Genomic DNA, 24,879 nt, shown 5'->3' with positions numbered 1-24,879 from the left:
AAAACATTGCTAAGAGTCACCACCAGAAACCTGGGCTCGCTAGTCCTGGCTGGCCCTGCACTTTATTCCTTGACCCTGAGGCCAGGCAGAACTGCAAGACCATTTCTGTGAATTTTCCTCAACCCACAGAGGCCTGGAACATCCCAAGGGAGGGGAATGGTGGAAGGGGACCTCCAGGACCCGCTGAACCTAAGCCTTGCCATCATAAGGTCTTAACTGTGCAACCTCCCTCTTAAGGCACACCCAAACACCTCTAGCCCACTTGCCAAAGGCTGAGCCACCAGCTCTCTGCACAGATGCCTGAGAACTCCCTTCGTCTCTTGATTTCCCAGTTTAAACCAGATCACAACCTGCTAACATCTCCTTATCCCTTCTGCCATTCTTTCTCGACTCAATCAGCCCCCTCCTCCCTGGGCACAGCCTGCTCCTTAATGAGAATAATCCTATCAGTCAGAAAGCAAAGGCTGCAGGAACTCCTCTCCTGCAAGACAGGCTCTTGTCAGCCAGGTTTCCAGCTGGAACCCAGCTGTGACCAAGGCAAACTGGTGTTCTCTGCCATGGAAACAATTGGAAGCAGCCTTGTCCATCTCCTCCGCATGAAATCAACTTCAGCCTGGGCTGAAAGAAGTCCTGATACACAGGCTTGCTTTAAGCAGCCTCCCCTCCCAGTTCCACACTTTTCCTATGTGTCCTGAGCTGGGCTGCCTTCTTTGAGCTTCTCCTGTGCTTGTCTCCTGCTGCAGCTGAAGGGGTGCCTAAAGGACACGAGCTTTCATGGGTGGTGTCCCAACATAAGGATCCCTGGCACATCAGCATTGCAAGGACTTCAACTGTAGCAGCACCAGGACCCAAACCAAGGGTTTGTCTGTGCCCCCCACCTGCCCATACCACAATCCCACTGTTTTGGTGAAGAAGGGAGATGATGAAGAAGGTGTGAATCAACATCATGGACTTAAAGACACTTCTACAGGCAGTGCCAAGGCAAGCCCAGAGCCCAGCTCCCTGCAGGCAGCATCTAAGCTGGGAGGGCTCACCATGGAGAAGAAGATGTTCTATCTCAGCAGAAGAAGGTCCTTCCTCCCTTGGGAGCCGGGGAGCTAAGAGTGGCCATCCCTGTGTTGCTTCTGGCCTTTGCTATCAAACACGTCTGAGCTCAGAGTCCTTGGAGCAGGGAAACCCTCCGGGGACACTACCCCGAGCAGGAACCCATGGAAGGCTTACTCACCTCTCCCTCCGCATATGGTTCAATTCCTGTATTATTTTATCCACGGCAGCTTTCTCCTCCTCAGGGAGGGCGTCATACTCTTCCTCATCCATTCTCAAGGCACGTTCTCTGTTCCTCTGAAGAGCTTCTTCCCGCTGCAGTTCTTTAGCACAAACCAGAGCAGAAACCATGAGTGACAGCAAGCACAGCTGGGTGCTTTGGGTCAGCTGCAAGGACTCACAGCTTTTCCCAACCCAGCCTGTCACACCAGGAGACATTGGGGAGCTCATATCCCTGCTCCAAAACTCAGACAATCCCCCAAACTACGGCCAGGCAGTGAGTTCCTGCGCTTTTCCTGGCTTAAGTGCACCAGGGCTGAGGACAGTTGTTTGTCACTGAGCTACAAGAGCTTGAACTTGTGCCCAAGCTTGAATGTTAGAGATTAAGGTGTCTTAAAGCCTCCAGTCTCCTGCAACTCTGAGATGAGTGTGGTTACAGAGGCAGAAGGTGGAAAGATGAATAAAAACACTTCTTACAAGCTCTGCTGCAAACCCAGACACACAGAGATAAGTCTGAGGGCTTGAGAGAGAAGATTTGAGAGGGACAGACATATCTCACCTTCCCTCTGTCTTTCATCCTCCTTCCTCTGTGTTTCAGCTTCCTTCTTGGCTTTCCAAGAAGCATAATCCTGATGCACATTCACCATGTAGATATAATGGCGATTCTTGACAGCTCTGAGTACACAGAGCAGAGAAGATTCCAGGCTTCTTGCAAAGAGGCTCTCCAAGCCATCAAAGACCACTCCCTTGTAGCAATCTTCGTGCTGCAAATACAGGGAAGAGTAAGTCAGCCATTGCACACAGGGGGCTCACAGCTGGACAGTAAACCCAGATGTCACAGGGCACCAGCTGTCCTTGTTCCAGGTGCATTAGCTAAGAGCAGCTTGTGTCTGTCCTTAGGCTCTGCCAACTAAGGGCATCTGCAGCTTCCCCCAGGGTTCCCTGCACACAGGCCAGGATCCTCCAAGAGCATGTACAGACCTCCTCCTCCTCCTCCTCTCCGAGTTGTACCTCACTGCCTGTTCTCCGGAGCAGGAATGTCTCCTTTTCCCCACCCCACATACCTTCAGCCTCTCACAGAGGATCTCCACCAGCAGGTCCTCGGGCAGCACACAGCTCAGGCAGTTCAGCTCTTCCCCACAACTGCTGGTGATGTTCAGCTGCTGCGGTGCAGGAGCAGTGGAAACTGTGAACTGTAATGTGGACCATTGTAAGGAAAATACACCCCACTGGAAAGCCCTGAACAACTCCCACTGCTGGGCTTGCAGCTGGGGTTCCTCACTAGTGGAGACTAGAACAACCCTGCAGTGCAGGCTGGGGGCTCCAGGGGATGGTCCTGGAGGACCCATCCCCTGGCCAGCAGAGACCCAAGCCTGCAAACTCCTGGTGCAATGGATCCACATACCAGGCCCTGGCTGGCACAGAGCCTCCACCGTAAGCAGCCCCTGCCCATCTCACAGACAATGCAAAGGTCCCAGGCACCAACCCAGGCAGATCGTGTTTACCTCGGGTTTGCTGGCTGGCTCCGTCTTCTTTTGTGCTGGTGCGCTCTTGCCTTTGGAATTCTTGTTCGTTTTCTCCTGGGAGGCTTGCCTTCTCTTGGCCGGAATGGCGTGCTGACGCTTTTTAGCTGCATAGGGGACACATGGTTCAGGAGGGCTTTGAAAAGCAAGTAGGCACCTTTCACCACAATGGGCACAGCCTTGGACCCTGGAAGGAACCTGGCACTTCTTCCCCAGTCTGCTGGGCACTGGCAACACTCAGAAGCAGCTCCCTCCCTGCTTCTCTTACCAGCACGCTATCCCATCCTTGATTTTAAAGCCAGCACTACGTCCCTCCTAACAACTGTGCATGCAGGTGACACTGCTTGCACAGGAGTTCCCCATGGATCAAGCCAAGGATTTGTCCTCCAGGATCATTGTTTCCATACACTGCACCCATCCTGCATTCTCATGTGGAGACTTGCAGCCCTGCCCCGCTTGCACCAGCCGTCTCTGCTGAAGCTAAATGCTCCTTGTGGGAAAACCCTGCTGGGACACAGACTCCTTTTCCTTCCGCCAGCTCCCAACCCAGCCAGGTTCAAAAGTGAGCAATGCAAAACTTCCCCCTGCACTGTGGCAGGTCTGGCCTCACCCTGCAGAGCTCAGCCTACCAGCTGCCCAGTAAGCTTCCTAAAAGTCTCTGGTCTCACATGGAGAACAGCCCAACATACACGAGCTGTGTAACCTGACAGTGAGCACAGGTAAATCTCGGGAGACAAGAGCTCATTTGGAGCACGTCTCTGATTGGAAATTCCTCTGGGAGGCTGTCCTTCCCTTCCTCTTGTTCGCAAGGTTACACTCATAGCCAGTCCTCTTGTGCGTAATGAGCCACTTCAGAAGGCTTTTTCCTTGGTAAAGTGGGCAGCAGTTCTGCCTGCTGCCCACGAGAAGCAAGCTTGATTCAGCTTTGAGGAAATAGAAAATATTTGGGAAAGAGACGGGCATGCTTCACCACCCTTAGAAAAATGAACATGTGCCAAGCATGGCAAGCAAAGGGGGATGTCAAAGAATCCCCGACTGAGCCCTTAAAATTGATTTTTTATTTTTTGAAGACCAGCCAGAGATGCACTTCACCCATGTTCCCTAAGAGACCCAAGGACTGAAAAACTGCTGCTCTGAGTGAGCAGAAGTGGACAGTCATGGTGGGTTTCTCAAGCACTGGCTCTGGGTCTGGCATTTCTCCTCACCAGCATTACCTTTGTTTTTGCTTTTCAGCTCCATGGCAGCCTCGGTGCAAAGCTCCCGGGCACGGAGCCCTGCCTGGCTGCCATCATTGGCAATGGCCTCTTTCACCACGGTGTCAAGGGACAAGGGAGCAGCGTCGTAATGGTGACACAGGGCCGCCGCTATCTCTGTCTTTCCTGAGAGAGAGAGGAGGACTGCTTGGTGACACGTGCACATGAGGCATTACAGGGACAGGCCCTGGAAAAATCTCCAACAAGATTTCAAAGTTAAAAGAACAGGGGGAAATCAAGTGTCCCTCCAGGGGAGGCCATGAGGGAGGCAGCTGGAGCGTGGTTACCAGCTCTGAATTCTAGAGCCAGGAGGATCATCTCCACCTCCTGTTCGGCTGAGGTCTTTGCCTTAAGCACCAAGGTCCACCAGGATGTATTTCTCCTGCTTGCCCCTCTCCCTGCAGCCCAGGGCTGCAGCTCACATACCTGCCAGGGGTGGCCCGTGGACAATGACAACAATCCCTTTGTCCTGCTGTGCTTCACACCTCTCTGAAGACTGGTCAATGCCCAGGTGGCGAATGACAGCTCGAGAGATAGGATTCCCAGTCGCTTTCACCGTGGCCTCAGGATAGAATGGGACAGCCCTGTGATGTGCTGCAGTGAAAAACCAGGGGAAAAGGTCAGCCTCCTGCCTACCTTTGATCCTCATCATCCTCCCAATCTGCTCAGATCCCGGAAAAGGAGACTTGGTGAAAGCAACATGAGCTTGTTCTTTTGTTGCTAGGAAAGTGCAAATATAAAAGAGCCAGTGATATTAGACCTGGTTCTACTGGCTGAAGAACTCATCCAATCCTAGTCTTTGTGAATATCCCGATTATTTCCCCAGTCTATGGCAGGCAGATAGGAGCTTGCTTTGGCTACACTCAGGGTTGGTAGAGGATGCCCCAGTCCTTCACCCAAGAGTTCCTCCACCAAGCTGGGGAACAGGCAGTTTTTAAAAGCATGGGCTTTCCCTGAAGGTGACAGAGTTCAGGGTATATGGGCTGGACTCCCTGCTGCGACCACAGTCAAAACAGACACTGCCAAACCCTCACTGTTTTCCTGACCTGGTTCTGTCTTGCCCATGGCCTCAGCCTCAGCCTCAGCCTCTGCCATGGCCTTGACCTCTTCCTGTTGTGCATTCAGCCTCTTCTGTGCTTCATAGTACTCCAGCAGCTCTGGGGGCAGCGTCTCGCCCACGGCACGGGGAGGCATTAAAAACTTCTTCTGGTACTCAGACCCCACTGCCATCCGCAGGATCTGTGTGCGCAGGGAAGAGAAACCATCCGCAAGATTCCTTCTCTGGCCTTTCATCACACACGCTCAACAAACCCGTTTTCTGTCTCCTCTCTTCCTCCCAACAACACAAACTATTGAAGTCCTCCCACAGCATGTCAGCAGAGTTGGCTTTCCCTGGGGATTGCCTCCGTCTCCCTGGCACAAGCCTGGGAATGCTGGAGTGCTGTGAAGCTTGGGCAGCATGTACATGGGGACCAGACCTGCCTTCTCACCTTCTCCTCCTCAAGGTACTGCTCATCAAAATCCAGGGAGTAAAACTCAATGGGGAAGTTGCATGGGTTCTTCACCACCACTGTGGCCTGCACTCCATCGCTGTCCACCAGCACCCATCCCATCTCTAGTGCTGGGGGGCTGAACTCCAGCCGTGGCTCCAGACCTTGTCCTGACAGGTGCAGCATTAAGCAATTGCTGCTCTCACAAATTTTAAGCTTCAGCTTATTCTTGTAAGACCTCTGAAAAGAGAAAAGTGAAGAAAACTCATCCATGAAGTCCCAGGTGACGGGACCCCAGATACAACGCTTTCTCCAAGGTCAGGGTGTTCCCAGTCCCTCCAAGGTGAATGGAAACCACCAGGTATTTACTGACGCCAGGGACTACAGCGTCTGTAGTAGCCTGGGGCTGAGTAACTGGGAGGAATCCTGGTGTGCACTGTAACTGGGTATTTGGGTATCAGATGGATCTACAATGGACTGTCAGATGTTTTCACCTAGCCATGCAGGAGCGCAGTGCTCATGAGAAGGGCCCTCGGGGTTACAGTGTCCAGACACAGTCCTGGCACTGCTGCATCAGGCAAACGCCAGCTCCAGGAGAGAGGCAAATGAGCTCTCACCGGCTAGAAATAAGGATCATCTTCTCTGCTTAGTGTCTGGCTCTGGTCAAAGCCAGACACAAGATGGTTATGTCTCTGGAGCAATTAAAAGATCCCTGGGACTGCCTGCAGGCACAGAAGCACTTGTGTCCATACCGGTACAGGCCGTCAGTTTCCAAGACCCAGCGGCCACAGGCAAACTACTTTTGGGAACGCTCCATCCTTTAAGTTGAATCCCCAGCTGCATGGGAATGTGCAGGCAGGCCAGAGCCCCAGGGACTGCTGGAAGCACAGCACTACAGGTGACTGTCCTGCTGTGCCCAGGAAGGTGTCTGGTGGCTGTTTTGTCTGTCAGTTCTGCAGCAGGATGAGCCTAGACTGACCATTCCAGGATTATCCTCTGCGAGTGTGCAGCTGCTCTGCACCGAGTGTCGCAGCTGCAAATACAGCCGGGCAAGGGGGAGGCTGAGGGGAGTTGGGCGCATCCCTCCCGTGTGCCGAGAGGCAGCCACAGAGCCCCGATGCTCTCTGTGCAAGCTCCCTGTGGGCATTTCAAAGCACATCTCACGGCAATGCTCTGTGGGGTGAACTGAGCCACGCTGAGTAGCTGAGTACGGGGCCTGCAGAAAGCTCCCTGCCAAGGCAGAGCTCAGAGCACACTCTCGGCACCAGGCCCTCCTTTCGGCCTCCTGGGCTGACACCTGCCAATCTCACCTCCTCCTTCGGTGTAAACCGGATTTTCAAGTCCTGCCAGCTTCCTGCATCAAGGGTTCCTTTGCAGGGCATCACTTCAAAGGGACAGGGCTCATCCTCCAGTGCCTGCTTCTTCTGAGGTAGGGCTGGTGTCCTGCGTTTGCGTTGATTGCTCTGGGCACAGAAACAAATCCTGTCAGGTCTCCTGGGTCTGCGAGGACAGAGCCTCAGTTCCTGCAGTGCTCTGAGACACTGATACGGTGCTGAGAGCACCCACAGCCAAAACAAGCGTGGCCCCCATAGCCTAGAGCTGGAGGGAAAACCTGTAGACAGGGCAGGCAGAGAGGGAACTAGAGTCCTCAGAGGAGGGCGAATGGGTGAAGGTGCTAGAAAAGCAAAGCATCAGCTAATGGAACAGGTCCAGGCAAACCAGCCTTGATCTGACCCTCAGAAGCTTCCTCAAACACGCTGTAGACACAAGTGCTCAGGCAGCCACAGGAGTAGAAAGGGCAAGAGACACAAAGAAAACCCAACCAAGAAGTTACGTGTTCAATGTTGCCCGTGCTTTACCTCCATTACAGGCTGGATGCCAGTAATAAACCAAGTGCAGGGGACATGGAACCAGTTGTAGAGCCGGACTGTCTCAGTCTGGCACTGCCCAACGAGGGTATCCGAGAACTTCAGAGTGTTCTTTGAAAGTCTGAGTGACAGTTCAACGACAGCGGCATGGAGGCGGATGTGAGACCTGGGGCCTTTTTCTACCTGGAGAAGGACAGAGAATTCAGCGGAGGGTGCAGGTGACAGCTGCTGCGGTGCCCAGCCTGCTGCCTGCCCCAAGAGCTGTGGTACCTTGATGGGCAGCAGCACATCCACGTCACCCTGTGGGCGGCAAGCACTTTCAAAGCACACTTCAAATGTCACAGTGTGCCTGGGAGGCAGGTCCTCCATTTGGTCCAGGTCCACACTGAAACCTTGAACAGATGAAAACAAAGCAGTTGAGATACACAAGAAACATGAAATGTGTCACAAGCATGTTTAAGGCCCTACAGGTGTCCTGGCTGAGAGGTCTGGGAAAACGCCCCTGCCGTGCGGTGACCTGGACAAAAACGTAAAAGAGGGCACCGGTGAACAGCCCTCAGACACAGCGAGCCTCTGTGTGATGGAAGCACAGCCTTGCCTCAAGGCCTCTTTTGGAAGCCTCTTTTCATCCACCAGAGGATCCGACAGGCTGTTTCCTCAATAAAGGCTTAACACAAGTGCGGTGACGGCGTGAACTCCAAACAAAGCACTTCCAAAACACAGCAGACCCCACTGGTTCACAAAACAAGCCCACAGAGTGCCCAAAGAAACTTCATGCTGGTGGGAGCCAAGGGCAGAAGATGCTGAGAGGTGACCGGGCTGATGAGCCCATCTGGCCCCTGCACTGAAGCGTTAGGGCAGTCACAGGCAGGCCAGGTCCCTGGGCATGGCTGGCCAGGAGAATTGAGACTCTGAAGCTCCCAGCAGGGCCACTGAGAAGAAAAAGCTCAAAAACCTCCCCAAGTTCAGTGGTTTAAGCTAATCTGTCTGAGACACCTTCTTCAAGCCCACAGGAAGTGTCTCCAGCACTGCTTACCTGTGTCCTGCAGGACAGACACATCCATCCGGAAGGACAAAAGCATCTCCCCAGGGTTGGTGATCTCCAGAGTGCGTCTCTCAGTGCAGCCCTTAAATACAGACCCCAGGTCCAGGACATACTCAAGCGGCTCAATGCTGGAAGAAGGAGTAAGGACAGTCCTTAAACCACAGCCTGGCTACAGCTTCAGTGGATGGAAGACACAAATAAAGGGGATAATTCTGTATTCATTGCTGTAAAAACTCAGCTCAAGCATACGAAACCCGAGGCCTGATCACCTGGCAATGACTTTGGGAAATCAGGAGGAGTGCAGGTCCTAGGTTTTATCAGCTACCCATGGTAGCTGAAACTAAAATTAGTTTAAAATGGACACTGGTCGCAGCTCCTCTGCCATGAAAAGCCAGTAGAGGTGAGTACACTGGGCCTCCACTGGTCTCAATGAAACTGCTTAGCCTCGTGTACAGCCTGAGCCTGAAATTGCCTCAGGGCCTAGAAGAAAGATTTGCCCGCACCGGAAATCTTCATTGTTCTGCAACCAGATCACATGATCTGTTCTGCAGAGCATCTTCCTCCTGAATGGAAGCCTCCTGTGCTTGTGCGGCATCATGATGGCGCAAAGGGAACAGACCAAGGAACCTAGATAAGCCCTGCCACCCCACCAGGATTCGAGCCATCTGAGTCTGCATTTTAAAGTGTTTGCTGACATGTGCAGTTCCCTTCTCCGTTCGTCTCGTGTGCTCTGTTAGCTGGAACCAAGACATCAGCTGGGAGTTGTCTCTTTTAGAGCTAGTCAGCAGGGACAGAAGTTATGTGGCCTGGAAGGGCTTGAAGGTCTGTGCTGGGTCCCCTCAGCTGCAGGGACAGAACCCCACACCTGTGGGGAGCCGAGCAGTCCAAAGCTCAGCGTGGTGCTGGGGAAGGGAGGACACTCCTCTGCTCAGATGTAGCCTGTCAGCCACCGGGACCAGACCCTTTCTGAAGTCCCCGGCTATTCCCCAGCTGTGCAGACACAAGGAGCTCTCAGGAGAAGGAGACATTGCTGGATGTTCCCCACGGGGCACCTGAAGATGGGGATGGGAATCCTTACTCACTTGATAAGACTCTGGAGCAGCTCCTTGTCAGGAAACCCGCTCTTCGGGAGATGGGATGAGAGCTTTTGCTGCACCTCCAAACCAGCCTTCTCTGCCATCTTTATCTGCGCCTGGGTGTCTGTCTGAGAAAAGGGAAGACAGTGGCTGCTTAGCAAAGGTCCTTCCCAAGGCCCAGCTTGCACCTGAGAAAGGATCCCACCCTGCTGCTGTTGAGAGGGGCTGTGGGGTCCTCCTGTCTGGCTGCTCAGTGTCCGTGACACCTCCTGCTCTTAGCCAGGACCTCATCTCCAGGGAAGTCACTCCCACATCTTTGCCTGCCCAGCCACTGTTGGCAAAGCTGATCTGGCCGGGCAGACAGACAAGCCAGGAACCTTCCAGAGCTCCAGATCCTTACTTGCCCCCAGCCAGTACCAAGGCAGCTTGGACAAAAGCTGTCTTGAAAGGGAACCGGGAAAGCCTTGGAAGCCTTGTGTCTTGAAAGGCACAGCTTGGAAGCTGGTGCCTCGTGGAGATGAGCACGGCCAGCACAGTCCCAGGGCACAGTCAGGCACCTACTGTACAGGTCTGTAAATCTGACAGGGCTTGGGTTGGGACCAGCAAACTCCCCAGAAATGACCTGCATCTCCTTCAAAGCGCCATCAACTCCATCCCTTGAGCATGGCCTTCAGGATCTCTCCCTGGGGTAGCCAGGAAGCTGGTGCAACACCAGAAGAGACCATGACCAGAGTGGCAGCCCTAGGGGCAATGCTGAGGTGACACATGGCTGTAAAGTGGGCAGGGAGGTCCCAAATGCCATCGGGGCACCAGGAAGCTGCTGTGGGCTGCAAGGGGCTCAGGTGACACAGAGAGGGTGGCATGTGCCAAACTGGGCTGCAGCTGTTCTTACTGTATCGCCAGAGCCAAGCAAGCCGGGCTTCCGGTTCTCAGTCTTCGGATTCCGAGTCTTCGAGGTCTGAGTCTTTGAGGTCGGAGTCACTGGGGGCTGAGACTTCGAGGTCTTAGTCTTCGGGCTCTGAGTCTTCGTCACAACAACTGATTCTTTCCTTTGACTTTGTTGTTGCTGCTGTTTTACATGCCGTTCCAATGGCTCCTCATACTTTTCATTTCCTGAAGGAAGAAAACATCCACAAAGAGAAGTGTGAGCAAAGTGCCAATCCCATTAAAGCTGGGAAGTCCCTGCCTCCCAACACTGGTTCCTTCCAGAAAGAAATCCCTCAAGCCCTCTATGGAAAGTGGATGCTGCTGCTCCTCTCTGCATCCTCACCCATCTTCCTCCCCACAGAGGAGCATCGCATCCCCTGCAATGTCACACAAATCCAAGCCTGCCAGAAGCCCTGCCAGCCTCTCTTAGAGCTTTCCCAAGCCTTTCAGTCTAGCCATCACCCTTCAGAACCCTGCCAGATGTGCTGGCAAGCTCTGCAGGATGGTTCCTGGGACAGAGCCCACATGGGATCCTTGCTCAAGACTCATGAAGCAACCAGAGAGCTTGAGTTGCTCTGGGAGTCCTGCAACCCTCCAGGCTTGCTGGAGGTGGGCACGAGCTGCCCCGTGGGCATATGGTAGGGAACAAAACCAGAGGGGCCCCTCCTGGAGGCAGACAGGCAGTGCCCACCTTTGATGTTCCAGGGCAGGTTCACACTAAACACGGGAAAGGATGCTTCTCCTTTCAGACGGATACTTTCTGGCTCCAGGTCACCCACTTTGAGGTGGTAAGTCCTGCTGAAAGCTCCTGGTAATCCTGGCACGTAAGAAAAATTCAGCTCTTGCGTCTCGCCTGGTGCAATGGAGCCCTGCAGGGACAGAAGAGAGAGGGAATGCATCAGAGTTTGATGGGGAATGGTTCAGGGGACAGACAGGCTGAGAAGACAGGTTCTCATCTAGAAGAAGCCATCAAACCACACCACCATCATGATAAATACATTACAGTGTTGGCTTTTGCAACTGTTAGAGTAAACACTATAAGTTTTATAATGTTGACTTTTGTAAAAGAAGTTTTGCTAAAGTTTAGAGTTCTTTTAATTCAATTCTTTTTTTGTGATACCAATGCTGGTGAAGAATTGTTGTAATATTAACATTTAGCCAACGAAGGAATTGAAGCCTGTTGAATGTGTCAAAAAGTAACAAAGGACCAGGACTAGGACAACCGCATATGCTCCAAAAAGGCCGGACGGAGAAGGAACTCTGTTAAAACGTTGGAATATAAAGAACTGCTTGTAAATACGCACTGGGCTAATGCAATACCCCGGCTATACAAGGGGTGTTGTGTTGACTGGTGTGTGCCTCTGGCTGCAGCTAATGTGGCTAAGCAGGCAGTGCTGTTCCTTCTGCTTAGCAGGCAGTGCTGTTCCTTCTGCTTTATTGACTTTGTCTCCTATTGTCTCACACTAAATTTTCTTGAAATTTTAACTGATGAGTGGGCTTTGCTTCTCACACCTCCTACCTTCCTTGTGCCCAAAAGATCGAGCCACTGACCCGGGGGTGCAGTGTGTCCTCCCAAGAGCTCATCTGCCTGCAGCCCCAGCACAGCCTGATGTGATGTGAGCACAGCTCTGCTGCTCATGGGGTTCGCCCTCTGCCAGCAAGAGCCCGCCTCAACAAGAAAAGGCTTTTTTTGCTATGGAAGAGAAGTCCCCGCACTCAGCAGGGCCAGCAGCTCCTCCCATCCCTTGTAGGACAGGCATGAAGAAATGGGAAAGCAAATCGGCTCCCTCTTCCCACTGCAAGGAGGGACAAAGGCAGGAGTGCTGCTTCGGCTCAAAGACACCCAGGCAGGACTGAGAAGCCTGGACAAATGGTGGGATGACGCTGCAAATTTTTCTCATCACTCCTCCAGCCCCGCTGCTCCCCGGCCCCCTCACTGCCCCACAAAGCCTCTGCACAGCACAAAGCTGCAGGAGGCAGGGACCAGCAGGCCTACTGAAGGGCTATGTAAGTGGTTCTTAGCCCTGGCAGTGGGGAGGCAGGGCAAAGGACAATGTCCTGTGTGATCACACAGCCTGGGTAAGGCGACCCTCAGAAACGCTCCAGTGCCAGCAGCCTGAGATCTCAGCCGTCGGGGTCCCCAGAGTGACTGTGAGGTGCGGTGGTGTGGTTTTTATCATGAGTTTTAATGTAAGATAGTTGTTCTTTGTACCCTGGTTCAGTGCCGTTGTATTTTTAGGTCCTTTTTGTTACAAATTGTAAGCTTCTCCCTCAGCCTGCCCCACATACAACCCCTGTTTGGTTCACCTTTCCCGCCTTGGTTACCTGTCCACCATTCGTCGGGAAACCCTCCCACCCTGCCAGTCACCCAGGGCCTGTCCCCCGGGTCCAGAAGCTTCGAAGGGAGATCTCTGGCGACTGGCTGGATTGGAAGCTTTCCCCTCCTTCCTTCGGATCATTGGTATTTAATGTTAATGCTTGTTACGTCAGTAGACACTCCCCAGTTATACCCCACTGGTTGCACGTGGACCCACCCTGAGCTTCCAGCCACTGTATAAAACCCTCTCCCTCCTGAGATTCAGGGTCTCCCTGAAGCACCGGTCGCAGGCTGAGGGCTCCCTCCTTCCTACCAATAAACCCAAGTTGCAGTCAGGCCTCTTGAGAGTCCCGTCTTTCTTCCTCCGCATTCCCAACGTGGCAGGGCAGGTCGGCAGCCAAGATCCCACATTTCTATAGATCGTGTGCGGGCGTGTCGGGGCTAGCCGGCCGTGGGAGGACACGCACCGCCGCAGTGGGGAACCAATTCCAGTTTTATTTGTGCCTCACCGTATGTTATAAATCCATTTTCTGACACGGGGTGAAAAATTACTACAGGGGCTGCAGTCGCGTTGGGAGCCTTAACACACTCCAGGCGTGGAGGAGGTTGCAAGGAGAAGATGCAGGCAGGCCCCGTCTCGGGGGGGCTGCAAGCGACCTCTCCCTTGGGGGAGGGCAGACCGCGAAGCCCGGGGAAACTTTGCCCGTCTGACTAAGTCTTCCCAAAAGGGCTGAATTACGGGAGGAATCTCGGCGCACAAAAGCAGTTAACGCTGCCAATTTCCCCCCGCCATTTTTGGTTGTGGTCGTGCCGGGAGCACCTGGAGGGCCCGGCTCCCTGCAGAGCCGCTCCTTCCCCGCCTGCCTACCCCGCTGTCGCCGCTTCCCCGCCGGCCACGGCCCCGCAGCGCTCCGCCGTTGCCCCGCGGGAGCAGCCGCCGCGCCGGCCGTGCCCAGCCGCAGCTGCGGAGCCCGGACGCCGCAGCCCGCGGGACCGCCGCGCCTGCCGCGGGCGCGGAGCGCGCCCAGCCCGCCGCGGCAGCACGCTCGGGGCGCTGGCCGCACACGGGCTCCTGCTCCAGCCGCCGAGCAGGACGCCGACACAGCGCCCCAGGCTTCCAGCGGTACCGCTCTGTCCCTGGCTTCTGTTACTCCCTCTGTTGTTCATTCATTTTTCTCTCTCTGCTCTCTTTTCTGTCCCCTTCTGGTCGGGGCCGTACCCTTTCTTTACCAATTTCCAGATGTAATATTTGCTGCGTTTGTGCCTTATTTTCGCCCGAGAAATCTATCAAAAAGAATTCTCCTCTGCTCCCCTTACAGCGGGACGGGACAGTGACCAACACACTTGTGCCTTCCGCCGGTGTCTGCCGTGAGACAGCAGAGCCACCCGCCAGCCAAGGCCGTGGGGGAGTCTATCAGGACAGCACTTGTCTGACCTTCTCTGCCCCCAGCAGAAATCGCTCACACCCTTCTCTCTCTCATGGCTGGGTTTGGGGTATTCCCCTCTGACTTTTTTGTCCCTTTCCCCCCCCGCCCCCTCTTTTTTCCCTTTAACGCTCTCCTGGGCCACCCGACACAGGGCTGGGGTGAGTCACTTGTGCTACTTACTGCGGTGGGCTTGACCAGAAACACACCAGGCAGATCCTGGTCTGCAGTGCTAGGGTTTAGCACCCAGCTGAATTCCATATTGCAGGTGTTCTCCAGGGTGACCGTGGTGTGATGAATTTCATTAAACATCTGGAGAGAAAGCACAGGAGCAGGAAGTTACAGACCCAGGCCTGCGGCTGGGAATTTCCTTCCTCTCTCCCGGGGTTGAAAGCAGACCTGGGAGCAGGGACCAGGGAGGAGATACGGGCCCTTGGGAAGCTGGGCAAGCCCCAGGCCCAGGGCACCTGCACAGGACCAGGGAGCTCTGGCAGCACACAGACATGTGGTGACGACCACGTGAGGGCCAGTAATAAATGAACCAGGGGACACAGGCCCTCTGTGCTCTCAGGGGCCACCAGCTGCCAGGAGAAACAAAGGAGGTGGCACTGAGGTGCGTGAGATGAATCCAAGAGTTAGGAGGTTAAAGAAAGGAAGTTGTTGGTTCTTGCGTGTTGTTGTTTGGATTGTTTGGATTTGTTCAGGTCCTGTTGTTGGGTGTTGCTGTGAGCTGGGAGAGGGGCAGGGTTGAAGACCTGACTAAAAGGCAGTAGGATGAGAGGGGAGGGGACAGAAGAGTTGGCGGTCAGAGAGAATGGAAGTTCCCGAGTACCATCCGATGGGAAGGAGGACAGGGACCACCCTGGCCGGGTAAAAAAGGGATAAAAGAAGCCGTTTTGGTGAAAGGGGTGTGTGTGCTGGGCTCCCGGCTCTCGGGGAGGGAGACACACCCGGCTCAGCTGAATTGTTACTAATGAACAGTTTTCTTTTGCTTCGATGACTTTGTCCCCATTGAATTGTATCTAAAAGTCAGTGCATTTCTAAGACAGGCATTCTAGAAGAAAAGGCACCTGCACGCAAGTATTGGCAAGCAACAAACATGCAACAAGGAAGTCACACAGGGCAACACAGACAGGGCCAGCAGCTGAAAATATCTGTGGGCTTTCAACTGAAAGAGAGTGAAGTGGGGATTCTTCTGGGACAGTCTCTGCAACTGTAGTGACTGGAAGCCCAAATTCTTCCCCTGATTATTGTGTGGGTTAAGCAAGAGCTTTATACAAGAGCATCTCCTTGGAGGTCAGGCTTTGGGAATGGATCAGCAGAGGGATGTCTCAGGGACATGTCCCTCAGAGCATCCCCACTGGGACCCTGCCTGCCCCAGGAGGCAGTGTTTCTCAGGGTACCTTTCTCAACATTTTGGGGAGGCTTGGAGATGACCATTTGAAGCCAGCTTGGATGCCAGATTTGTCCCTCAAAGGTTGTACTTCCAAGCCGCAGGCCAACAAAGGGGCTGGGAAGGGGAGGGAGGCCTGGACTGAGGCGGGCAGGAACCCGCTGGCCGTGGTTGCAGGGCAGGGAGCTGTGCCAGGGACATGTGGGGTACCTGTAAGCCGCAGTCAATCTCCCGGGAGCTCAGCAAGTAGCTGACACGTGAGGCCTCCCCGGTCAGCTTCACCTTGTAGGTGGGGCCTCCCTCCACGTGGCACAGCGCCGTGACACGAGCGATGGTGTCGAGAAGGCCAAAGAAGGTGAAGGAGGCCTGCTGTGTCTCTCCTGGCTGCAGCACACCCGACACCGGCAGGATACTGAAAACCTGGACGGAGGACAGGAGAGATTGAGGTGTTGAGCATGGAAATGGATGCAGAAGAGCTTCTTGGAGCAAAGTGCAGCTGTAGCCAGAGGGGGCTGTTCCTCAAATACAGCCAGAATCATCCTAATCTCATCTTGTATCCATGCCAGTGACCAGTGGAGGGACCATGGGGAAAATCTTCTCCCATACTCGCAGATCAATGCATTAATTAATACACTACATTAAAGTGAACTGGGATGTGTCCTGGCAGTAGAAATTCTCTCTGATGCACAACTTGCCCTTAAAAAGCATTTCTTACTGCTTTTAGAAAAGGAGGCGACTCAGAGCCAGAGCTCTTGGAGCTCAGGGAAGGATTCCAGCCCAGCTCATCTGACTCCTGAGGCTTTCCCCGCCCCGCTCTGATTTCTATGCTGCTTTCTCAACGTGCTCCAGCAAAAATTTCCTAAGGACCACCTGATGAGGTCCAAGGGGAGCAATGCCCTCCATCGGTGCTGCACAGCGTCCTTGGACAGCCCTACAACATGTCCTGCACAGCCTCTCTAACAACCAGTTGCTTCAGCAGCACTTTGCGATGGGTCCGGAGGGATGTGAGGCCCCGCTGTGGGCAACGCTGATGGCCACCAGTGGGACTGGGAGCTACAGCCCTGCTTGCCACACTGGAAAAGTGGGAGTGAGACAGATTCCTTCTTACCTTCTCAGTTTCGAGGGGAGTGTACCCTAAGTCCATGAAAAAGGTGACTCCCTCCAACCCTGGTGGGACGTAATACTTCTCCCAAGTACGTGGTGGCACCTGAAAAACAAGCCATTTTCTATGCTAGGAAGAAGAGACAGCCACTTTGCAAAGTCTCATTTTGTAAGACAGCTTCAGAGCCACCACTGCGATACCAGCTCTTGGGTGAAGAGAGAGATCTGGAAAGAGGTCGTCTGGCTGGGTCGGGAAGAGGGTACATGGAGATCAGGACTCATCACAGCTTGCTCTGGGAAGGAAGCTGGAGGTCTTATCATCATGATGCAGACAAAAGCCTCATCTTACATTGTGAAGAAAACAAGGCAAAAAACCCACACTCAACACAGCATCTGAGCAGGTTTCTCCAAGGAAAACTCTCCTGTTTCTCCCTCCCACACACCCCATGTCCAGCCACCGGCCCTGCTGCCCAGCCCGCTCTCAGGGCACAGGACAGCAGGGCGGCAAAAAGGGAGGTCAGCACGAGCAGGACTTGTTGGTGGCAAGCTAGGGAGGTAACACAAGCAGTAGGTGTACAAGAAAATCTACCTCTGCTCCTGAAGATTGGCCAAGATCCCGTGATTCTTCCAGGGCTGTGGCTGGCTCCTCCGCTTTTCTAATCTTGAAGCGTCTCCACTGAGTTGCCGGCTTATCCAAACGGAATGACACCATCGTCGGTGGTTTGGGTTGGAATTTAGGTGGGCAAAGCTCATGTCTGGAAAAGAACATAACTATGAACAGGGACCTGCAGTGGGAGGAAAGGACACCTGCACCAGTAGCTCCTGCTCAGGATGCAGCCCCTGGGTGGGTGCTGGTGCGTTGAACTGAGAAATGGTTTGATCCAGCCCTTCCCAATCCAGGCTGGAGCAGGTCCCATCTAAAGGTGGCCCAGGGCTGACACTGAGGTAGCAGTGGTGCAGGCAGCTGCAACTGCTCGCAGTGAGGAACTACAGAGGACACGGATTCACACCTCGTGGGGATGCAAAAAAACACAGTGGGAGAGGAAAAGACAGGGAAGGCAAGAAAAAGGGGAGATTTGAGGCACCAAGGGGCAGACGCAGCCAGTGATGAGCCGGCACAGCCCCCCCAGCGCCCAACGCCAGAAACTCTGCGGCTTTACCAGGTATTTATCAGGAATGTTTCCCTGAGAGTGTTGGGGAGGTTGGCTGACATTTTCCAGCACTCCCAGGTGACTCAGGTCACATTCCCCATTTTAAATTGAAGCAGGTGCTCAGGGTAACTCTGCTTGTGTTTCTAATGCCACGTGAGGGACAAAGTTGTGCCGTGCCTGCCTGTCACCCTGCTGAGATACAAGTGCTTCCCACACAGTCAAACACAACCTGGATGCTCCATTCCCAGACAGGCATTCAGTGCCTGCTCCCCAAAGAAAAACTGTCTTTAGCTTTGTAGCTTGTTATCTGAGGCTGGGTTTCATTTCTGCATGAGGCACTCTCTCACCATAACCCCCAAGAGATCCCTAATCATCTGTTCCACTCTCTTTAGTTTTAATGAATGGTTTGAGGCAACTTCCCAGGACCATGGTGCCCAGACAATGTTTTTCACTCTAAAGTAGTGGAGCGAGAGGCAGGGATAGGAGAAGATGTGATGAACAAGTCCTGCTGTCAAGCAGTACAGAACCTATAAGGGACATGTTGCAGTGGGGAAAAGTCAAAGTGAGTAACAAGTGTCACAAAAAGAGGGTCGTGAGGAATCCAAGGTGTCCACTGAAAGCTGACCCCTGGGAAAGAATTTGTCCTGGCACTAAAGGAGTTGTCTCAGAAAAGAAGGAAAGGGAAGGTAACAAGAGGTTCAGCATCAGCCCAGTTGCTAAGTAGCTCTTTCTCTGGTGTTGGGACTTTCTGGGCGTCCTCCAGCACAGCGCAAGGGAGGAAGGCAAGGAGCAGAGAGCAGCTCCTGCAGAGAGGACCCATCCCAAAGCAAGGGGGCCAAAAGGGCCTCCAGCAGCACTGTGGCAGCTGGGACTAGGAGCCCTTCAGCAGGGTGGACAGTGCCTCAGGCCACGGAGGTCTGAGAAAGCAGCCTTTGTCCCAGCTTTCCTTCCCAGGGGAAACCACAAGGAGCACCAAATTGGTGGCAAAGCTATTCCCTGAGCATCCAGCCTGACCGCAGCCGGTCAGTGTTATTTGCACAAGGACAAGGCAGAAGCAGTTTGTCAGCTCCTAGGCAAACAGCTTTGTTCTTTGCAAAGTACTAACAGGACACCAGGAAGAAGAGCTTCAAGGACAGGGCAAAGGTGCACATACCTCAACTTCTTCACATGGTCGTCCATCTGGAATGACCAGTGGTACTTGACGGGAAGTGGGCTGCAGTTGGTCATCTCCAGAGAACGCTCCTGTTTCGTGCCAGCCACGATGCAGCCAAATTCCAGGGTGCTGGGCTGGATTTGGAGATTTGGGAAGTGGGCTTCCCCGCAAAGGGTGATACGCTCCACATAAGGATGGCCCCTGACCATTTCTATCTTCAGGATCTTCATTGTTTTCCAGCTATTAAAATCCCGTCCATAAGCTGGGTCAAATGCGATGTAGAGGTGACAGGTCTGCCCAACGTCCACTGTCACAGGCTGCAAGCAGATGAACAGTAATTAGTCACCTGTGGGATGACATCCCAAGGTCTGACAGCATGAACCAGTAAATGCTCCAAGTGTGACACCAGCATGGGCTTCTCAGTTCATCGTTCATTTCTTTACAGCAAGGGTCTGACTGCGGGCACCACACTCGAGTCCAGGATTCCCTCAGGCTCACGTTTCTGTGCTCAGCAGCAATACAAGGGGTGGCTGCTGGAGAGCTGGGATGCTTTCCAGGAGACACCTTCACGGCATGGCTTGCCCAGACCTAGTTGCCTGCTCCCTTCTCCTTGTGCCTGAGAGCCAGGGTGGATCTTCTCAACTCAGATAAGTTTTTGATTCCTTCAGCAGCTCTGCTGATGCACTTCAGGCCATCCCACTGCTGACGCTACAGATTAAACTTCTTGACTTAAGGACGTCCCAACAGAAGTGCATCACCGCATCCCTCCTCTTCAAACCGCACTGCAGGAGTCCGGGGCTGCTCACCTGGCCATGTGGGAGTGGCTGCTGGTCCTCACTGCAGACCTGAAACGGCTGCTCCAAGTAGAGCATAAGGTCGAGTGGCAGCCGGCAGGTGTTCTTTATAGCCAAAGGCTGGTACTGCAGAGTCAGGACATCACTGGGTTTCTACACAAACAGGAGACAAGGAAAAACAACCTCAGCTAGCCACAGACCTGCTTCTGCTGCATCTCGCAGTTTTCAGTCCCAGAAGTGCACACATTTCTATTTACCCTTTTTATTTGTTTCTACACTTCCAGGAGATTTTTCTTTACAGCAGATGCTTTTCATGTTTAGAAACCACAGCACCCTCTGGGGGACAGGGAAACACTCCCAGGTACAGATGAGGAAATGGGGCCCTGAGAGGAGGCAGCTGCTTGAACAAGATCTACAGCAGAAAGTGATTCCAGACCATTTGTCTCCAGTTTTGTCTCTCTATTGCACAGAGCAGCACTAGATGATCTTCACTCACATACAGCCATTTCTTACAACCTGACTGGCTCATAAAGCAGCTTGTCTGCAGGATGCATCCTGCAGTCCCTGCTACAGGGACAAGGTGTCTGTGGCCTCAAAGCTATGATCAGCCTAGGCTCTTCCTTCCTTGTCTGCATTCTGCTGGGCTTCCTGCATGGTTTAGTGAAACCAGGGAGTTTGGGAAACTAGTTCTGCATGTACTGGTATCAAATAGGTGCCACAGTATGCAATAAATCAGTTTGCGTGTGTGGCGTCAAGCAGAACCCAGGCAGAATCAGGGAGAGCTGAAAAGCTTCTAATTACATCGGAACTGCCTGTTCCAGGGATTCTGTACTTGAGTGGAAACCTGGGAACCAGAGGAGAGGCCTGAAACTACAGAAAGCAACTCATGAAACATCTTCTCTTTTTCAGACAACTTACTGAGAGGGAAGCATGATGCTGGAGTTGGGATCCCGAGACTAAAGGGCACCTGCTCTGCCTCAGTGTTATCATCACTGCAGCTGCAGGGTGTCTGGGGGTGCTTTGAAGCAGGTGAGGCTTAGGGAAATGCACAGAGCTATACCATATAGCTATACCATACAGCATTCATGCCAACAGCAGAGAAGGCAAAGAGACACAGGAGATGCTGGGTTTTTCCTTGTCAGCCTGAGGAATTCACAGGAATCTCCATTTTTTCCCTGCTTTCCTACAGCATCGGTGTACAGACATCACCGTGCCCTGAAGGATCCTCAGAAACCTCCCTTTACCGTGAGCAGAGAAACTGGCATTTCTCTGGAGGTGGCCACGATCCCCCTTGGCAGTGCAGCTGTAACTGCAGTTTTACTTTGGGGACGTTAAATACCAGTCTCATCTCTAAAAGCATCTCCCCTCACTTTACAAAGTGCCTCAGGAAGGGTAAAGAGGGGCTTTTACACAAGCACACCCCGCCCTCAGCCATGCTGTTCAATGCCAGGATGCAATCCAGACACTTACTTACCTTCTCCACCCGGAAAGAGAATTGTCTGGCTGATATATTTATAGTGGGATCAATAAACTCGCAGGTAATGGTTGCTTCTATTATCTTCTTCATCGAGCCGCCTGTCCCAATGACAGCTTCGCAGATGGCGTAATTCTGCACCACCTGCATGCAAGAGTCACTTGTCACCAGTGGGTGGTGGCAGGGCATCCAGCAAATGCCCAGCATTGGCTCAGCACCCACCACCCACCACGCGCCCTATTCCTGCCACAGAGTTATGGTCACTGCCCGCTTTTCTTCCAGTGATGCAGCTTATTTATTTTGCACTCAACTGTCTGTAGCACTGCACCCCACTAAGCACAAAAGGCACTTGTGAGAAACTCCCCCCCTTCATATGGCTTTTGGTTTACTCTGTGCTTACCCCAGAAAAACCACTTGGCACTTGTTTAATTCACTTTCTTTTTGGGCTCCTAGTCTAAGTGTTACTAACTTATTTCTCTGTCCTTCTTTGCTGACTAAGCATGCAACGCTGTCTGCCCCAAAAGAGCAGTATTTCCTTCTACCCCTACTTCGGGATCAGCACTAGGTTTTGGTGGCTGTGGAATCACAATAAAGCTGTAGCTGGTCTGATGGTGACCAGCAAGGAAAGTAAGTGGTGCTGCCACAGAAACGTGTGGTCTTAAACCAGTTTCTTGAAGGCCCCTGCTCATTTCCCCAGGCAAATGTCAAGGGACGGTGGAACGAGCCCAGGGGAGGGGATCTGATGCTTCCCCAGCTCGGCCCGTGGTGGGGACCTCACCTGCGCCTTGCGGGAGAAGCCTCGCAGCATCATGTCCACAGACTCTCCTGGCTTCAGGTCCATTGACAGCGGCTCCAGCCGAAACGCGGGGGCCACACGTTTGGGCCTCTGGGAATCACGTTTGGCCGTGGGGCTACTGTGGGCTGAGGTGCTCCGGCCCTCCTTCCCAGCTGGCCTGTTACATTCCACCTTCCAGAAGAGCTGATGGAAGTGGTGGCCCCCATTTGTTAGTCTGAACTGACGAGCACAGGGAAGGAGGCTAGAAGAGAAACCAGAATGGAAAATAGTATGGGAGTAGCTGTTGTCCTGGTCATCAGATTGCTCCCACGGAGGATTCTGAGCTGTGAATAGCTTGGAGACCGTCTTCATTTCCAGCTCTTAATGTGGACCGGGAACAGTGTCTGATAAGCTGCCCTCCTGATGTCGTTATTGCAAAGAGGAATATGATTCTCATGGTAATGTAGCATTTTCCAGGCCAGGCTAACAGGATCTGGTGTTTTCCGCCAAAATGTGTGTTCTGGGGTGATTCGTACTGTTACTGTATTTTGTATTAATCTGCACCCAAAACTGTTACTGAATCATTGAGATCCTGCACCTGAGGCCCTTGTGTGCGGGGGTATGATTGCAGGCATTTTTAAAAGCCAGCGCGGAGGAAGTTTCTGGACGATCCCAGCAAGCTGCTAGAAATCATCTGTCTGCTCTAGGAGAGGAAACCAGGGGAGCAGGGGCTCTCTCATTCATAGAAGCTTTGGTTTTGCACCGGTGGTCATTTGTAGAAACTTCATTTCGCAATCAGAAACTGTTTTGAAGTGAACTTTGCAAACTCCGCTGGCAATGGGAAAATGAGCAAGGTCCTGTGTAGAAGTGTACCTCACCTGGTAGGGTTTGCAGCCCCACAGTGGCAAGGAGGCTTCCATTTAAGGGAAGGATTTGGGTTTCATTCTTTGTTTCACTTATGAGGTAAAACCCAGAGATTTTGATACCGTTTTTGGCCTTGTGCCAGGACGGAGACACCTGTTGGATCTTTGAGACTGTGCCTCAAGCCCTGTTCCTATTTCTATTGGGCAGGATGCCAAGAATCCGGCCTTGATTGTTACAAACTTAAGAGAATAGAGGAAGATCCTCAGGGCATTTTTGGGGTGTTGTAGCAAGTGCAAAGGTCCTCCTTGCACTTGGCATAGCTTCTTCTCTTTTTTTTGGCACGGTTTTTTATTTTCACCTTAATGAAAACATTTTTGCTTTTCAAACACCTCTGATCATGCTGCCTTGCTAATATTTTAAGCCATCCTGAGGCTGCCGGTCAAACCCAGAGGTGATGCACCTGAGAGGGCACCCTAACATTCTGGCCTCCCGTACAAGCATCAGTCCTGGGCAGGCAGGGCAGCAGCAGAGCCCACGAGCAGCGTGAGGAAGCGTTGGCAGCGGCACTGCAGGCCCCACACAAACCAGCAAGTTTCCATCTGCCTCTGGAACTGCTCTGCGGGCTCCTGCCTTCCCAGGGGGGTCGTCACCCTCCCGTCTCTTTGTTCCCAGGGCCCCTGCTTGCCTGGCAGGTGCCATTTTGGAAGGGAAGGGTGCGATGCCATCTTCCCTTGGTCCCGCAGCCACACGGAGGGCCCGCCTCATCCAGGCGCCATTTTGGGAACCTTTTGTTCTGGGGGAGCCTGTGAGACCATTACTTGACCAAGTGAGGACATAGATGTGTTAGAACTGAAGGCAATTCAGTGGCAATTGAGCAACTGGTTTCTCTTTCAGTGGTTTTTGAGGGTACCTAGCAACGCTCAACTGGCCATCACATGTTTCTAAAGGTATCTCTGCCTTCAGGGAAGGAGTCAGGGTCTTTGAACACTGAAGAAGATCGTGCCTGAAGGACTACAGCAAAACTGCTCCTTGTTGAGACAGAAGGAGAGGTGGGAGTGGGAGATCTCCTACCTGAATTGGTATCCCAAGTTGAGCTCCGGGGCAAATGGTTTGTCTATGACAATTGTGGTGCCAGTGCCAAAAGCCAGGAGGGTGGAGGTGGTCCAAAGTCTGTTCCCAATGAACAGCTGGAGAGCATCAGCAAAAACCCCAGTGTCATCCAGGGTTGCTGTGACAGTCACAGGAACCTCACCCCTGGCGGGGATCACTCCTTCCCTGGGTTCAATAACATAGCAGTGAGGTTTATAAGCCTGTAAGACAAGCATAACATGCATTTAGGATGGAAACCATACACCCTGGTCTCTTATGGGGTGTAAGAAAAGGAGAAGACTAAAGAGAGGAGGATAAAAATCCTAAAGGCCTAATTTCCCTAAATTTAAGCTGCAGTACTGGGGAACAGCAGAGCTTATACAACCTGTATTTTCCCCTCCTTTAACAGACTCTCACCTAATTAACCCAGTTTTGCCCAACCCAAGGGACGCTTATCCTCAGGAGAGTGTTCCTTCCCCAGTCCTTCTCTGGAGTGTGTGCCAAGGAAAGCTGCTTTCTCTCTCCTGGCTTCTCACAAAGGCTCAGGGCCAGAGGAAGTCATGACGGCTCAAATCCCACTCCAGAAACCACACAGCTGGAGGACACTGCTGAGAGCCTGAAGAATATCTCTGCAAAACCAGTTGAGCAAAACCCCAACACCAAACTATCCTTTCCCAAGAGGCCATCAATGCTTTTCAACGTCCCCTAAAGGACCGAGGCCCTCACTTCCCACTGGTCATCCGCTGTAGAGAGGTGCCCCAGGGCCTTCTGCTTTGGAAAAGTCACCTCTGAATGGTTACAGCAGAGCAGGAAAGAAGGAAGCAGAGGGAAAATTGGATGACACGTGCTCAGTGGGCATGGCCCACTCTTCCTAAGAACTCGTGTCCTCTGGTTTCTCA

At 53.0% G+C, this 24,879-nt stretch overlaps 1 protein-coding gene across 1 annotated transcript in view; it reads right to left on the bottom strand.

The window, feature by feature from the left end:
* The window catches only part of LOC136295682 (hydrocephalus-inducing protein homolog), a 76,262-nt gene that overhangs the window by 20,493 nt on the left and 30,890 nt on the right, over window positions 1-24,879 (bottom strand). Inside the window, exons 18-41 of the mRNA XM_066194265.1 lie at window positions 23,963-24,201; window positions 22,031-22,289; window positions 21,253-21,396; window positions 19,791-19,931; window positions 18,985-19,301; window positions 17,270-17,435; window positions 16,688-16,786; window positions 15,790-15,999; window positions 14,370-14,498; window positions 11,137-11,314; window positions 10,411-10,631; window positions 9,525-9,646; window positions 8,434-8,570; window positions 7,668-7,789; window positions 7,389-7,580; window positions 6,840-6,992; window positions 5,530-5,769; window positions 5,086-5,278; window positions 4,466-4,633; window positions 3,992-4,165; window positions 2,769-2,893; window positions 2,328-2,492; window positions 1,823-2,027; window positions 1,226-1,367 (exon numbers count right to left, since the gene is read on the bottom strand). Coding sequence (XP_066050362.1) covers window positions 1,226-1,367; window positions 1,823-2,027; window positions 2,328-2,492; window positions 2,769-2,893; window positions 3,992-4,165; window positions 4,466-4,633; window positions 5,086-5,278; window positions 5,530-5,769; window positions 6,840-6,992; window positions 7,389-7,580; window positions 7,668-7,789; window positions 8,434-8,570; window positions 9,525-9,646; window positions 10,411-10,631; window positions 11,137-11,314; window positions 14,370-14,498; window positions 15,790-15,999; window positions 16,688-16,786; window positions 17,270-17,435; window positions 18,985-19,301; window positions 19,791-19,931; window positions 21,253-21,396; window positions 22,031-22,289; window positions 23,963-24,201 — 4,241 coding nt within the window. The remainder of the gene's footprint in view (window positions 1-1,225; window positions 1,368-1,822; window positions 2,028-2,327; window positions 2,493-2,768; window positions 2,894-3,991; window positions 4,166-4,465; window positions 4,634-5,085; window positions 5,279-5,529; window positions 5,770-6,839; window positions 6,993-7,388; window positions 7,581-7,667; window positions 7,790-8,433; window positions 8,571-9,524; window positions 9,647-10,410; window positions 10,632-11,136; window positions 11,315-14,369; window positions 14,499-15,789; window positions 16,000-16,687; window positions 16,787-17,269; window positions 17,436-18,984; window positions 19,302-19,790; window positions 19,932-21,252; window positions 21,397-22,030; window positions 22,290-23,962; window positions 24,202-24,879) is intronic.

The sequence above is a fragment of the Chamaea fasciata genome, unplaced genomic scaffold (genome assembly GCF_029207755.1).
Source record: "Chamaea fasciata isolate MVZ Bird 193981 ecotype frontalis unplaced genomic scaffold, bChaFas1.0.hap1 SCAF_12, whole genome shotgun sequence".
Taxonomy (NCBI): Eukaryota; Metazoa; Chordata; class Aves; order Passeriformes; family Sylviidae; genus Chamaea; species Chamaea fasciata.
Note: the sequence above shows the minus strand (reverse complement) of the source record. Positions and strands in the feature narration are given on the sequence as shown.